General features: G+C 40.4%; 1 protein-coding gene across 1 annotated transcript in view; it reads left to right on the forward strand.

The window, feature by feature from the left end:
* Positions 1-6938: 6938 nt before the first annotated feature.
* The window catches only part of WWP1 (WW domain containing E3 ubiquitin protein ligase 1), a 73142-nt gene continuing 64898 nt past the window's right edge, over positions 6939-15182 (forward strand). The window contains exons 1-4 of the mRNA XM_058668771.1: positions 6939-7058; positions 8267-8357; positions 12876-13014; positions 13715-13839. Coding sequence (XP_058524754.1) covers positions 8288-8357; positions 12876-13014; positions 13715-13839 — 334 coding nt within the window. The 5' untranslated portion in view covers positions 6939-7058; positions 8267-8287. The remainder of the gene's footprint in view (positions 7059-8266; positions 8358-12875; positions 13015-13714; positions 13840-15182) is intronic.

Below are 15182 nucleotides of genomic sequence, written 5' to 3' on the forward strand. Positions count from 1 at the left end.
AAAACATAGTAGAGAAGTGGTAACATGAGATAAATTTAGGGACTGGCATTGTGGAGTAGTGAGTTAAACCACTCCCTGCAGGGACTGGCATCCATTGTAGGTTCTAGTTTGTGTCCTGGTCTGCTCCACTTCCAGTCCAGCTCCCTGCTAATGCGCCTGGGGAAGCAGTAGGAGATGGCCACGCCCCAATGGAGACCTGAATGAAGCTTTAGGCTTCTGGCTTCATCCTGACCCAACCCTGATCATTGAGGCCATTTGGGGAGTGAACCATCAGATGGAAGATTCTCTCTGTTTCTCCCTCTTTCTCTCTCTGTAACTCTATCTTTCAAGGAAATAAATCTTTAAAAATGAAAGATGCATTTGATTTGCTACAGAAAAAAAAGGTAGGAATGCATGCCTAGTTTCTTCATAAACACTTGAAGACTACACATGTGTGGGTGCCAATCAGTTGATTTTATAGAAATAGAGAATCAGTTCTGCTTCCCAAAGCCTAGGAGGGGTGTGAGGGAGTGAAGAATGAGGAAAGTACGGTCAGTACAGGCATGCAGTTATACAGAAACAGTAACTTTCAATGTTCGGTAGGGCAGCTGTATTTGACAACAGTGAATTTAGTACCTCCAGACAGTTTTTGAAGATTTTGAATGCTCCCAATGCAGAGACATGATGTGTGTTTTTCTCTGTTAGCTTGTACCAGTCACCCAAGTTTGGATCATTATACATTATATTTGTCTGTTGAAATGTAATACTGTACCCCATAATTATGTGCAGTTACTATGTGTCAATTTAAAAATGAAAGAGTCGAACATTAATAATTGTGCATTTTTAAGGTAAACATTTTTCTCATAAAATAATTTCTGTGATCCTTCCTGACAGAGCCATACTCACGTATTGTGCACTGAAAGGAACATGGAAATTGACTGAAAATACAGAGAGGTGGACGAAAGGAAAATGAGGTTATTAGATTCTGTGCTGAGACAGACTGGAATAAAACCTTGACCCAGCGTTGTGGAGCAGGAGAAGCTGCCACCTGGCCATACTGGCATCTCCTATTTGCTAGGGTTTTTTTGTTGCTCCACTTCCAGTCCAGCTCTGTGCTGCTGTGCCTGGGAGTGGAGTATGGCCCAGGTGCCGGGACCACTGCAGTCATGCGGGAGACCTGGAGAAAGCTCCTGGCTTTGGATTGGCTTAACTTTGGCCATTGTGCCAGTTGGGGAGTGAACCAGCAACTGGAAAATCTCTCTCTCTCTCTCTCTCTCTCTCTTTATCTATCTTTAACTTTGCCTTTCAAATAAATGAATAAATCTTTAAAAAAAATAATAAGCACTCCACCTGTAGACAGGTTAAAAGGTACCCGTGGGGATGGGTGTTTGGTATAATGGTTAAGAGGCTCATGTCTTATGGAATTGATTTCTAGCTCTGGCTCCCAGTTACAGTTTCCTGGCAGTGCAGATCCTTGGAGGAAGCAGCAGGTAGTGGTTGAAGTGGTTGGGGCTTTGCAACTCACATTGGAGACCAAGATGGAGTTTCTGGCTGCCAGCCCAGGCCCTGACCAATACAGACATTTAAGAACACACCAGGCCCCGGCTCAGTAGCCTCGAGGTTAAAGTCCTTACTTTGCATGCGCCAGGATCCCATATGGGCACCAGTTCTAATTCCAGCGGCCCTGTTTCCCATCCAGCTCTCTGCTTGTGGCCTGAGAAAGCAGTCAAGGATGGTCCAAGGCCTTGGGACCCTGCACCCACGTGGAAGACACAGAAGAGGCTTCTGGTTTTGGGTCGGCTCAGCTCTGGCCTTTGCAGCCACTTGGGGAGTGAAACAATGGATGGAAGATCTTCCTCTTTCTTTCTCTCTGTATATCTGACTTTTTCATTTTTGTTTTTTGAAGTACACCAGGGAATGGGAGCTCTGTCTCCTTCTTTCTCTCCCTTCCGCCCCACCCCACACTCTTGAGTGTGTGTGTGAGAAAGAGACAGACAGAGAGAGAGAGAGAGAGAGATGCACTAAAAAATGAAAGTACCTGTGGATCTTCATTTTTATTTGTGCTGTGTCTAGTAGATAATATAAATATTCTTAGAATTGCTGGAATTGTACAGTTTAGAGGGGTAAAATTTTCACCAAGTGGAGTACTTGTAACTTTTTTAATGTCAAATGCTTACTCTTTTCTTTTTTTTCAAAATTCACTTATTTTTTAATGTTGTTTACATAGTTGAGAAAGGTATAGACCCACGTTGACCTCCCAGTTAGGGGGTGAGAGGGTCAGCTATGGAAAGGTAAAGTCGATGAGACAATTGCTTCTTTTCTTTTTTTCCCTGTATCTGAGGTAGAGGAGTGAGAAGAGGAGAGGGTTGCTCCCAGTGGGAGCTGCAGCCCATCGAAGGGGTGCCCACTATTTTCCTGCAAGGGTCACTCCCAGCCCTGGATCTTGCACTTTTGAGGTGGCGCACTTGGCATAGCCAGACAGGACTTGCCAGCACATGCCGGCTGATGCTGCGGCAGAGCCCAGCTTGCTTGCGCGTACTCTGGCTCGTGCATGTACCAGTGGATATGGTCGTTTAGCCCAGCCTGGCTTTCCCCCAAACCCAAGTCCTGTGAAGGCCAGTGGCTGTTGTAGCCCTGCCTAGCTTAGTGCAGCCCAAGTCTCAGCTTTTATGTTCACCGGCAGGTGCAGTGGCCCAACAGGGGAGCCCTCTAGCTCCCCCTACCAGGTTCTTCCCCCACCCCGGGGTCTGGCATGTGCCTGTGTGTGCTGTGGCCCGGTCTGGCATGGCCTGTCTCATCTCAGTGTTAGCTGGTGAGTGCTTTAGCCTGGGTTAGCCTGACCTGCCTCCTGTTCCAGCTCATTATAGGCAGGTATTGTAGCCTATCCCAGCCCAGCCTTAATGGGAACTGGCTGGTGTTACAGCCCTACCTTGCCTGTCCTGCACCCCATCCTGGTTCTCACTTTTGCCAGTGGGTGCTTTTAACTAGCCCTGGTCTGGTCTGCCTCCGATGTCTGCTTTTGCACTCACCTGCAGGGACTGTGTCCTGACAGAGGAGTTCCCCAAACTCCTTTAGCAGGTCACCTCCCAGTCAGAGATCACACTAACTCTGTTGGGTGCTTGGCCCACCTGTCCCAACAGGTTCCGTAGCCTTGCCCAACTGACCTACACCCATTCCGGCTCTTACTGGTGCTTGCTGCAGCCCAGTCCCCACCGCCCACCTGACCCACCTCAGACCTGGTTCTCATGTGGTTCAGTGGCTGGCAAAACCTAGCCTAGCCTGTTCCACACCCACTCTGGCTCTCATGAGCTCTAGTGCATGCTGGAGCCAAGCCCAGTTTGGCACACCCTGACCCAGCGACACACTTGCCAAAGGATACTGTCCAGCCCAGTTTTCTGTCCCCATTCTGGCTCTTGAACCCACCAGTGGGAACCACAGCTCAGCACGGGCGTCCTGTTAGCTCCCTGACCAGGCCAGTTCCCAGCCACAGATCTTGATGCATGCTGGTGGTTGCTCTTCCAAGCTTGGCATGGCTCATCCCCTATCTTGGTTTTTGCCGTTGGATGTCATAGCCTGGCCTGGTATGTCCCCAGTCCCAACTCTTGCTGGTGAGTGCTGCAGCCTAGTCCTGCCCAGTCTGTTCCCATCCCTCCCTCTCATGTGAACAGGCAGGTACAGAATCCTAGCCCAGCATGGCCGGCATCCTGTCATGGCTATATGCCTTGCCCTGTCCACCCCCTAGCCAGCTCCCACACACACATGCTGAGAAGTGGAGCAACCCTGCCTGGTCTAGCCCACAGCAGCCCCAACGCTAGTACTCACCAGCAGGAGCTACAGCCTAGTAGGAGAGTTCCTCATCTGGCCCACTCCCAAACCTGGCTGTCAGGTGTCAGTAGGTGCTAGGGCCCTGCTCAGCATAGTCCACACCCCAGCCTCATCCTTTGTGGGTGCCGGTGAATGCTGCAACCCTGCCCGCCTCCACACCCAGTTCTTGGGCGCACGTGCAGGTGCTCCAGCTAGGTCATTCTGGCCTACTCAGAACCCCAGTTCCCATGAGTATTGGTTAGTTCTTTGGTCATGCCCAGATTGGCCGTCCCCACCCCCAGCTCTTGTGCAAACTAATGTGTATTGAAATCTCACAGGGAATTCCGTCACCAATTCTGCTCAAAATCTGCTCCCAGACCTGATTCTCTTGCATGCCGGTTAGTGTCATGACCCAGCCTAACATTGCTTACTCCCTGCCCCAACAGTCACTGGCAGGTCTGTGGCCTCATCTCGCCAGGCGGGGCCCCCAGCCCTAGCTTTCACATGCACCGTGAGCTATGCTTGGTGCAGTAGAGGACGGCCCAAAGCCTTTGAACCCTGCACCTGCATGGGAAAAGCAGAAGCTCCTGGTTTTGGATCTGCTCAGCTCCGGCCATTGCAGCTACTTGGGGAGTAAACCAGGGATGGAAGATCCTTCTCTCTCTCCTTCTGTCTGTAGATCTCTGACATTCCAATAAAAATAAAAATAAGTCTTAGAAAAAAAATTATTACTAAAATTTATTTTTATTTGAATTTGTCTCACAAAAGTGAAAACTGTAATAAAGTTATGCTTTATTATAACAGGACTCCACTAGAACAATTTTTTGAGACGCGTCAAAAAAGCTGTCTAGCTATGTGAACCATTACATTGTTTATACAGATTGTCAGGTATCTCAGTTTGCTCCGAACCGAGAGGCTACCCAATAGGCAAAACTGGAACTTGGATGTTCTGGGCAAATGGATGACTTGATCACCTTCCAGGGGGAACTGCCCCATTTTACATATTCATTACAAAAATATCTTCTGTGTGATCTCTATATAGATGTAATATTCCTGTATTACTTAAAGCAGATCCCTTGTTTTGTATGTTACATCTTTTTATAATATTTGCATTCAATTAATATCTTCTATGTGATCCCTATATAAATATAACATTCTTATATTACGTGAGGTAGATTCCTTGTTTTGTACTTTACATCTTCTTATATTTTGATTTTTGGCTTAGTTTTGACTTGTAGATATTTTAGGAGGAGAGAGACTTCTTGGTTCATCAGTGTAGCTTTGTAACAGCTTTTGAGTTTTAATGTTGTGTTGTTGATTGGTGTTGCTAGATTCAAGCTGTCCAGCATTTTTGTAAAGTTCACATTCATTGATCTAACTTTCTTCAGCAGCTTGCACCTACCATTCATTGTATGTTGTTACTGGTTGTTTACTGTGCATGGTCTTTAAAACTAGACATAGTATTAAAACTAAGACTTTTTCTCCTACCGTATTTTGTATTCCTGCCATATCTGCTTTATGGTCTATGCACTCAGTAAATATAGTGACTAATTGATCCAACCAGACGTGGCAGTGTTTATCTGGCTTTTTAAAGCCTTAATACTATGCATATTATGCTGAAAAAATTAGACCTAGTCTAATGAGAAGACTGTTTTTCATAAGCTGCTTTTGACTTAGGGATGGCATCGTGGAGTCGGTAGGCACTTAAGACATACCTTCTAAATGATATTTTGATAGATAACTTCAGATCACTGGTTAATTTCTGGTGAATAATAATGATCTGTTACACGGCCCTCTGGCACTTTTTAAATGTTGGACTGGGCATATGAACCTAGATATAGCTGACCATATCCTCTGAGCATGAGTTATGACTTTATTTGGCTACGCAGTCAATTAGCTTTAAAGTTTGTTGAATCTCAGACTTTGTTTTTTCCTTCGGCCACACTCACTCTCTACATTTGTGAATTTGATTTGAACTTGCAGTTCCTTTCTCATATTCTGGAGAGCAAGGACAATTGGGAAAAAAGTCATAGCAGCCTGCGGATTGTTGTCTCTGTAGGTTTGTGATAAGCACAACATCAGTACAGGTCAGCAGAAGCTGATCAGCAGCTCCTGTCATTGCTGTCAGCATTTATTCCACCTTGCATCCTCTGGGAGCGGCCCGTTATCTTCCCCAGGCTTAGTGTTGTCTGTACAAACTGTGACTCCAAATGTAATAGGCTGCGTCCCGAGCTGTTCTATCTGCATATGCGCCATAGAGCGAACAACAGCCTCCAGCTGTTCTCTGAATCAACATGTCTAAATTTTGTTTCTAACCTCCTCTATTTTGTGCCATATACTCAGAATGCTAATAAGCATTTTATATTTATTACCTTACTTATTCTACATTGCCTTATTTAATCCATCCTATAACATGATATGAATAATTTTGTATTTCCTATTCTGTTAATACAGAAAATGAGCCATGGAGAAGTTAACCAGATTGCATAGCCCTTGAATGCAGAACTAGAAATGTAACCCAAACAGTCTGGCTTCAGAGTTGGGCCCGTTAAAGTGCTGCTTGATCCCCCCACATTTGCTCCTCTCCTGCCTGCCCTTGCAGTGGGGTCTTCATACTTACAGCTTCAGCTGGGAAATTGTGTGTGTATGTCTGCCATTTCACTCTCCAGATGCTGTAGGAACTGTACTGGGCAGAAGCTCCGAGCCAGGGACTCCTTTCCTGGAAACCAATTGTAATTTCAGAGATTCCTTGTTCTTTGTAACACTCAGCCATCATGTCAACATTTAGTTAATGACCTTGTACAAACCCTAAGTTTCTTCCTGTGCATGATCGCTATGTTTGTCTTAATGTGGTCAAACAGCAGTTCTCATTATTGAGGATAAACATTGAAGTACCATGCATGGTTTAAAATACCAGATAAGCTGTTCCATTAGAACCTTCACTGTTGGCTTATTAGCCTTGTCACCTTACATTGTCCTTACGCTCTGTTGTCTAATATCCTAGTATATAATGAATATTGTCCTTCGTTGCAAATCTTTCAAAGGTTCTCTAGACGAATCCTTCCTTATTTCTTTGGGTTGGGTTGGGTTGGGTTGTCTGTTCTGTGTGCCCCAGCTGCGCCATTTTACCTTTTGCTTCTCTTTTGATAACTGTTACATTAAACTGTATTTTATTTTTACAGGGTTATCTCATCAGACTATGAGCTCCTTGAAAGAAGGAATCGTGTCTTACTTATCTTTGTATGCCCTGAGTCTGCCACAGTTCCTGATACACAGTAAGTGACTAGCATTTAAAAAACTAGTTAATTTTTATGACAAATTGTATGTGTTTCACAATACAAGTTTCAGAGCGTAGGGATACTTTTCCCTCCTCTCCCTCCGCTCAGGTTCCCATCTACCCTTCTTCCTTCCTTTTTTTTTTTTTTTTTTTTAGTTTTCTAACTCTGTCTCATGCTGATTTACTCCCCAAGCGAAGTGGCCAAAGCTGGGCTGATCTGAAGCCAGGAGCCAGAAACCCCCAGCGGGTCTCCCTTGGGGGTGCAGGGTCCAAGGCTCTAGACCATCCTCCAATGCTTTTCCAGGCCGCAGCAGGGAGCTGGGTGGGAGGTGGAACAACCGGGGGGCACTAACAGGCCCCCACATGGGATCCCAGTGCTTGGAAGGTGAGGATTTAGACACTGAGCCTTTGCACTGGACCCCTTGAGTTTGAAAACTTCCCTAATATGGAGAAAAAATTGGGGACCAGTGTCCAGGACGGGCACAGAACTCCCCACAACCTGACCAAAAGCAATCTTCACCACAACACATGATAGTGAGGCTCTCTTCAGTCAAACATAAGGAAAAGATCCCTAAATGTTCACGAGAAAAAAACGAATTGACATACAGGGGGATGGCAATCAAACAGCTGACCTCTCACAGGAAACCACAGGCCAGAAGAGAATGCAACAACATATTCCAGACTCTAAGAGGAAAAATTGTCGACTCAGAATAGCATACCCAGGTAAGCTTTCCTTTGTCTTCGAAAATAAAAGAAAATTCTTCCACAGCAAAGAAAACCTCAGAGAATATACCTCTTCCAGACCCTACATATAATACTTAAAGATATTGTCTTGACAAAGAAAAGGAATAACGTCTACCAAAAACCAAAGGCAAATGTGAAGAACATCCCAGTAAAGTAACAACAGAAGTCTAAATCACTGCTTTATGACAAGACCAAATTACCACCTATTCTTATTAATCCTGAATGTAAATGGGTTAAACCCATCAATCAAACAGATTAGTAGACTGGATCAAGAACAAAACCCATCTATCTGTTGCCTGCAAGAGACGGATCTCACCAACTAAGATCAGTGGAAACTATATCTCATGGATTTTGATATTTTTGCTTCTATTTTCATTTCTTCAAAACGTTTTTTTTCTCATATTAAGTTTCTTTTAACTTTCACTCATGTTAAGAATTACATTCTCTCCTAACTTTTTATAGGTTTATGCTGAATTTTGGAACATGGCCACTGCTTCCCCAAGGTCTGATAGTACTAGTCACCACAGTGGAAGGTTGCAGTTACAGGTAACTGGTAAGTTATTTTCATACCAATTTTGTTTTCCCTGGTTTTCCCCTGATAACTCTTCTTTTGACTCAGCAGACTTATGCCACAGTGTTATTTCTTTAGGACGCACCTACTCTTTTGGACCCACGTCTGCTTTTATGCAACAGGCCAAAAAGGTTAGATACCCTCGAAAATTAATTTCGTTGATTCAGTAAATTTTTGTTGGACCTGTGGTGAAGCAAGAGGTTTATCTCCTCTGTGGTAGAATTTGGGTTTTTGAATAATGCTACCTACTTGTTTCTAAATGACTAATTAGCTGGAGCAGTATCCTCAAGGCCACCTGCCCTTCCTACTAGGCATTTGTTTAATCACTAAGATGGAAACACAGGATCCTGGTTCTCTAAGAACTTCCTGCACTGAGGGTGAAGTGAATGTGTTTTGTCTGGGTAGTCCCCTTGGAACGTGGTTCTCAGGGTCCCAGCTGCAACAGGGAGCATCAGGAGAGGAGACAGCATGTGCAAAAGCATGGAGGAACTTGGTCCGGGGTATTACCTGATTTTTTTCTTACTGGCTGAAATACATGATTCAAAGAGTGATCCTTAAAAGCCAGCAATTTTATTTACTTCTAGGAATTTATGTTGCAGGTATCTAGTTGTTTAAAATGAGAAAAGCCTGGCGGGGGAATTCTGGATAATGAAATAGAATGAATCACTTTGTATATTTATAAGCATGAAACTCTTAAAGTGTTATTGTTAAATGAAAAAACAAGATTGCAATAATACATAGTTAAAAAAAAATAGGATTGTGTGCAACCCTTGCGATTAGGCTGTTAGAAAGGAGGAGATAGATTGTGGTTTCTGTGCTTCTCAGTACTGTGAGGTTGTTGTTTCCGTTTGTAGTGAATAGAACTGGGAAATATGTACCATCCTGTAAGCCAAAGGGGATGGGGAACAAAAAGGAAAGAAAAGCAGAAATCCCCAGGTCATGCTAACATTTTTACTTCAGAATTAGATAATTCAGAATTAAAACTGTAAGCTCTAAATACCATTTTCTGTTAAAAAAAATAGTTACTTTAATTTTACATTTGTGTCTTTCTTAACCATATAATATTGGTTCTAAATAGTAGTAACATCATTTTATCTATTTTTTTCCCTCAAGTGTAAAGAACGGTTTCCAAATAATGTTTAAATTAGCCAAAATAACAGTTCCCATTGTTAACATTTCTGAGTTTCCAGCCCTAACAATGAAGTTAGAATACATGCTTCAAAGTCATTTAAAGTAATTTTCCACTGGGTTACAACACCAACTTGATAAACAGGTTTGTTGGTTTCACTTACTTATCTACCTTACCTAGTTTTGTTTTATAGCCATGTAAAATATGTAGTTCCAGAATGAAAACTAAGTACCTTTAGAGAGTTCCTCCTACTGGTCTCCTGCCTGCCACCTCCCGCCCTTGTTTATAGGTTAATATTCTTAGTTTTGGTTTATCCTCCTGTGGCTTCTTTTTGAAAATCTGAGGGTATCTTAAAAGCTCATGGGAAACAGTTGTAAAAGATAAATTTGTTTGGGTCTAAACACCTTTAGAATCTAACACCTTTAGAATCTAAACACATGCAGGGGAAGTCTTCAGATTTCATGGGAAATCTGCATATTTAAAACTACTCCTGGATTTCATATTTTCCTGAAGGATCTCTGAGGAACATACGTGAGATTACATTTTCCATGTATGTTGACGTATGTATAAGAGTTCTTAGAAGGAATAATGAAAATGCAGTCAGACTAATGTTAACCACAAAGGAACTTGTTGAAGTCTAGGGAAACAACTGAAAATAGATGTGGACTAAGAGGTTCTAAATAGTCAAGCAATCCCACTTCAGTGTTTAGCATTTGGGGAGTCACTGCTCTCTCTGAGATACAGTTATGTTTCTGGGACATAGCAGACTTGGACTTGTGCTAACGGCACCTCATTTTAGTGTCTTCCTTTACTCCTTGCCTTTACGGGACCAGTGCTTTAAAAATAAGAAGTATCACAATCTGCAATCTTGCATAGCCCTGATTTATCAATAAGAAAACTGAGAATCATGAATGAAATGTCTTCTTTTACTAACGGGAAACCAACCACAAGCTTAGGGCTGTCAAGTTGCAGTAGAGTAACCGTGACATCTGCATTGATTTTTTTCTTTCATGTTTAAAATAATCAGATGATAGACAGCTGGTTAACATCGTGCTGGTGTTGCATTCCGGCAGTTTATTATACGTTAACTGAGGTTCTCTGCCACAAACCAATTAGTATATCCCATTTTATTGCTGGATTATTTTTCTTATGTTCTTACGCATACTGGTTGACAGCAACAGATAATAATGGCAACTTTGATCATGGAACGTAAGTGTGGTGAAAATGAATCACACAGCACAGTGCCTATTGTAATATGGCATTTTGTAGTATTGTAATGTATTTTAGTGATTTTTGTAATATACTCTATATTATATACCTGTATTGTAGTATACTTGAATAGAATATAATAGCATATTAAGATATCGTGAATATTTTAAATTTCAGGCTTTCAACTGGAAAGGAATGAAAGAATGGCAAGATACGTAAAGAGAATACGATTTGAAACCCTAATGGGCTATTCAATTCATATTTCTAGGTTTTTAGTTGTATATTCTGGTATCCCAATTTCACTTTTAAAATGAAAATTTTAGATTATAAACATCCAACTTTTATTTTAATGACATGAGGTATATGCTCAATTTTATTCATTCCAAATATCTCAACATCTATGGAGTAAAAATATTTTTTCCTGTTGAGCTGAAGTGCCACCATTATGTACTAATATCTTCTGATTTCTGTTTTCTTCACCTCTTTTCTTGTATGATTGCTGCTTTGTTTTAAATGAAAATTGGAATCTCTTAATACTTTGCATTTTAAATTGTCTTTAATAGTCTCTAATTTTCTTACCCTTTTATTTGAATTTCAGAGTCCTCTTTTCCTTTATTACCAGAAGCAGCTGTAATTGGTTGGTGGTTTTGTTAAAAAAAGAAGGCATTAAATTGTAGTTAATAAATCTCTTAGTGTGAAAATTTCTCTTAAAATCTTTTGTGCTCATCAGAAGTCTTGTATGGTTATCTTTCTGTGGCTCCTAAATATTTCCTGAATTTATAGTAAGTTTATTTGGAGAGTTAAGTATTAAAAGTGAGATTTTTCATATAAACTTGTCTCTCCCACAATGTTTATGTCCTTTTTTGATAGCTTTTCAATATAAACGTGACTTTACAATGTAGGACATTCTGTGTATAACACTAGAGATAGTGGATTAAATGGGAAAATATTCTGATTAGAATACCTATTGAAAAAGTTAAAATTGTAATGTTGTAGTGCATTTTTAAGAGCATGTTATAAAGTACTTTTGAAAAGTAAAATATAAAAATTATATTATAAATTATCTCTTCCCCTAACCTTGCCAACTTATAAGTTTATTGGACATTTTGCAGTCAGAGGTGTACAGTGAATCTGTTTTGAATGGATCTGTAGTTAACTTGAATCTTCATGCCGTAAGATCAGTAATAACAGTAGAATAGTAACCATTTGGGGTGTCAGGCATGGCTCAGCATTTTGCACGTCTTCACTCACCCAATCCCCGGAATCTCGTATTATTGTTCTGTTTTGCAGATGAGAAAATTGGGGGACAGAAAAGTTGATAGACTTTGTCAGTGTCTCGTAACTGAGTGTTAAAATATCAACCCAGAAATGCTTATTCAGAGAGAAAGCGTTGCTTGTGCAACTTTTGAGTTTTTCGAAGAACCTGACAGCAGCACTTTAGTCTAGCCTGGAACACTCTTTGGTTGCCCTGTTTTGCGGGTGCTTAAACAGTGTCTCCTTGAGCCTCTCGTCACCCTTCAGGTGTTGCGGTCAAGCATCGTGCTGCCGTGGAAGCATTTGCCGTGTGGCATATCGGCTGTTTGTGTGAGAGTGTGGATGACTGGGCTGACTACTGTGCTCTTGTACGGCTTTTCTGTTTTCATTTCTTTATAAGCTGTGTATATGACATTGGGGGAGGCCGTCCTCCTCGCATCTCAGATTCTACTTTTCATAGATATTGATTACAGAGGGAATCTTGGTAAATGCTTGTCACTGCATACTAAAGATCTTTTATCCTGTAAATATGTCATCTCTGTAGTAGTCCTTGTTGGATTAGTAGTAGTAAGTGGTATTTAAAGTCATGTTTAGCCTAAGTTAGTTTCTTTACACCTTGGGTAAAAAGATTTAAAATTCACTTTTTCTGAAGGATTATGATTAATTGTCTAATATAGTTTGAATGGTGAATTTTGTGGTCTGTGAATCTTAGCTCAATGAACCCACTTCAGAGAAACTCACATGACTTGGAGGCATTCTTCAGGCCTTCTGATTACGCCCCCTCTCTGCGGCTGCTTCATGCTGTCAGTGGGAGGAGTCCTGCCTGCCCGGGAGCTTCTTGATTGGTTAGTACAGAGTACGGCTTTTAGTATACGCTTATTCATTAGTGATTATAATTTTTCTCTTAGTTTCTAGTGCCAAACTAAAAAGAAAAAAGAACTGGTTTGGAACAGCAATATATACAGAAGTAGTTGTAGATGGAGAAAGTAAGAGAACAGCAAAATCCAGCAGTTCTTCTAATCCTAAATGGGATGAACAGCTAAATGTGTAAGTATCTTATGTAAAGAATGAAATCAATATCTTGAAACGGAAGCTTCTTGGAATTTGTTTTTTGTTTTGTGGGATGACTTCAAAGTATTGAGTGTTTCTCCCTCCCCCAACAGATTATTTAAACTATGAAGAAATTTTTGGTTAATTTCATTCTGTAAAAGAGAAGTAGAATAATAATTTTTGCTTTTTTTTCCACAAACTAAATTCATGTAACGCTCCTGGAATTTCTCCATCTATTCAGAAATAAATGAGGCAAAAGAAACCAGTTATCCTTAATTTCAGGATTTTTAGAATATAATGGGATAAATTGATATGCAATAAAAATATAACAAATACCCTCAGTTTTCTTAAAACTTTAAAAATTGTTCAAATACAAATAAGCAGCGTTATTATTGTTAAGTCTGAGTAAGACATTGTAACACTGGATTTTGGTTTGCTAATTATAAACTATATAGTTATGTTTAATTACATAGTTGTATATAATCAAACCATATATGATCTAAGTTCTAAAGTTCTAATATATTTGAAAGCAAATTTTTTTTATATTTTAATCATTCACGTAATATACTGTCTCATAGTATTTCTTAAACTGACTTCATGCTTTTAAAAACATAATTGAAGTAAATGTTTGATATGAGTTATCACTTGGAGTAATCCTGTGTCCTACTGTATTTTTGTTAAAATTTTGCTTTTATAGAAATGTGACCCCACAAACTACATTGGAATTTCGGGTTTGGAGTCATCACACTTTAAAGGCAGATGCTTTATTAGGAAGAGCAACGGTAGATTTGAAACAGGCTCTGTTAATACACAATAGAAAATGTAAGTTTTTCTTCTGACCTTTGTTTACATACGAGTTTATTTTAAACACTTTGAACATAACCTAAAGTCCAAAATAAAACCAAATGTAGTTTTGTATTCATAAAGGAAAACTTTAAGTATCACTTGGGATTCCATTTAAGTCTGTGATATTATATGAAATAGATATTTATCTGGCCTGTCTTCATTCTTTAAATTTACAAAGTGGCCTCAGTCTACCTTCTGCCTTGCTGGAAAGGCTTATCAGTCACATGCTACTTATTTATAATACTTGGAAAAACGGTCGTTATCTAAACATATTCTACTGTGTTACTTATTTGCAATTTGAATTGGATAAAATGAGTTGTACCTCTGGAGCTTTCTTTTTTAAATTACATAGTTACATGTAGAAAATATGGAGAATACATAAAATTACAGTTAATTCTAAGTTACAGCTCTGTTTAAGAATAGCCATTCCTGCTAATTTGATCTTTTTTCTGGTTCACAGTCATATATTTTGACCTTTGCTTCTGTTTCATCTTTTTTTTTTAAAGATTTGTTTATTGTGAATCCCAGTGACAAGGAGGGAGGGAGAGAAGGGGTGGTTAACTTTGCGAATGGCCGCAGTGGCTAGTGCTGGGAATATGTGATTCCTGTAGCATGGGTGGTGGCTCAACCTGCTGGCCCCCATCGTTAAAATTTAATAATGTATGATCAGACGTCCATGGTATTAAAATTTTCTAGCTTGGGAATTCTTAAGGCAGTTTAGATTTCAATAATTTCTGATCATTGTATGTAAAAATTGGGGGGAGGTATTTATATATATTTATGTTTTGGAGGGAGAATTTGTAGCTTTTAAAATTCTCAAACTGCATAATCTGTTGAAGATTAAAAACTAGAGTTCCAGTTTAGTGTTTTAGTGTCCACACAATATTTTTTCACATCACAATTTATTTAATCTCCTATTGTCTGACATTTAGGCAGTGTCTTTTTGTTTTGAAACATATAGTTCGCACTTTATTGTAAGATACAGTTCAGTATGCTGAAACATGTGCAGTAAAAACGGATAGTTTTTTTCATGTAGTTTATGATGCATTTTTGTAACCCATGGCTGCTCACTGGGTTAGGAATACTGCACATACAGCCTGTTACCAGGCTTCCCGCTATTAGCTCCCTCCCTTAACCCTCCACCTAACCTGTAGTAATCACTGTTTGAACCCTGCCTTTTTTAAAATGTCATTTCTTCTTTGTTTCTTTTTTCTAAAGACATTTGTTTGTTTATTTGAAATACAGAGTTTCAGAGAGAGGAAGAGACAGAGCCTGGTTCTCTCCACAAATGGCTGCAATGGCCGGAGCTGGCCTGGTCT

The sequence above is a fragment of the Ochotona princeps genome, chromosome 9, assembly GCF_030435755.1.
Source record: "Ochotona princeps isolate mOchPri1 chromosome 9, mOchPri1.hap1, whole genome shotgun sequence".
NCBI lineage: Eukaryota > Metazoa > Chordata > Mammalia > Lagomorpha > Ochotonidae > Ochotona > Ochotona princeps.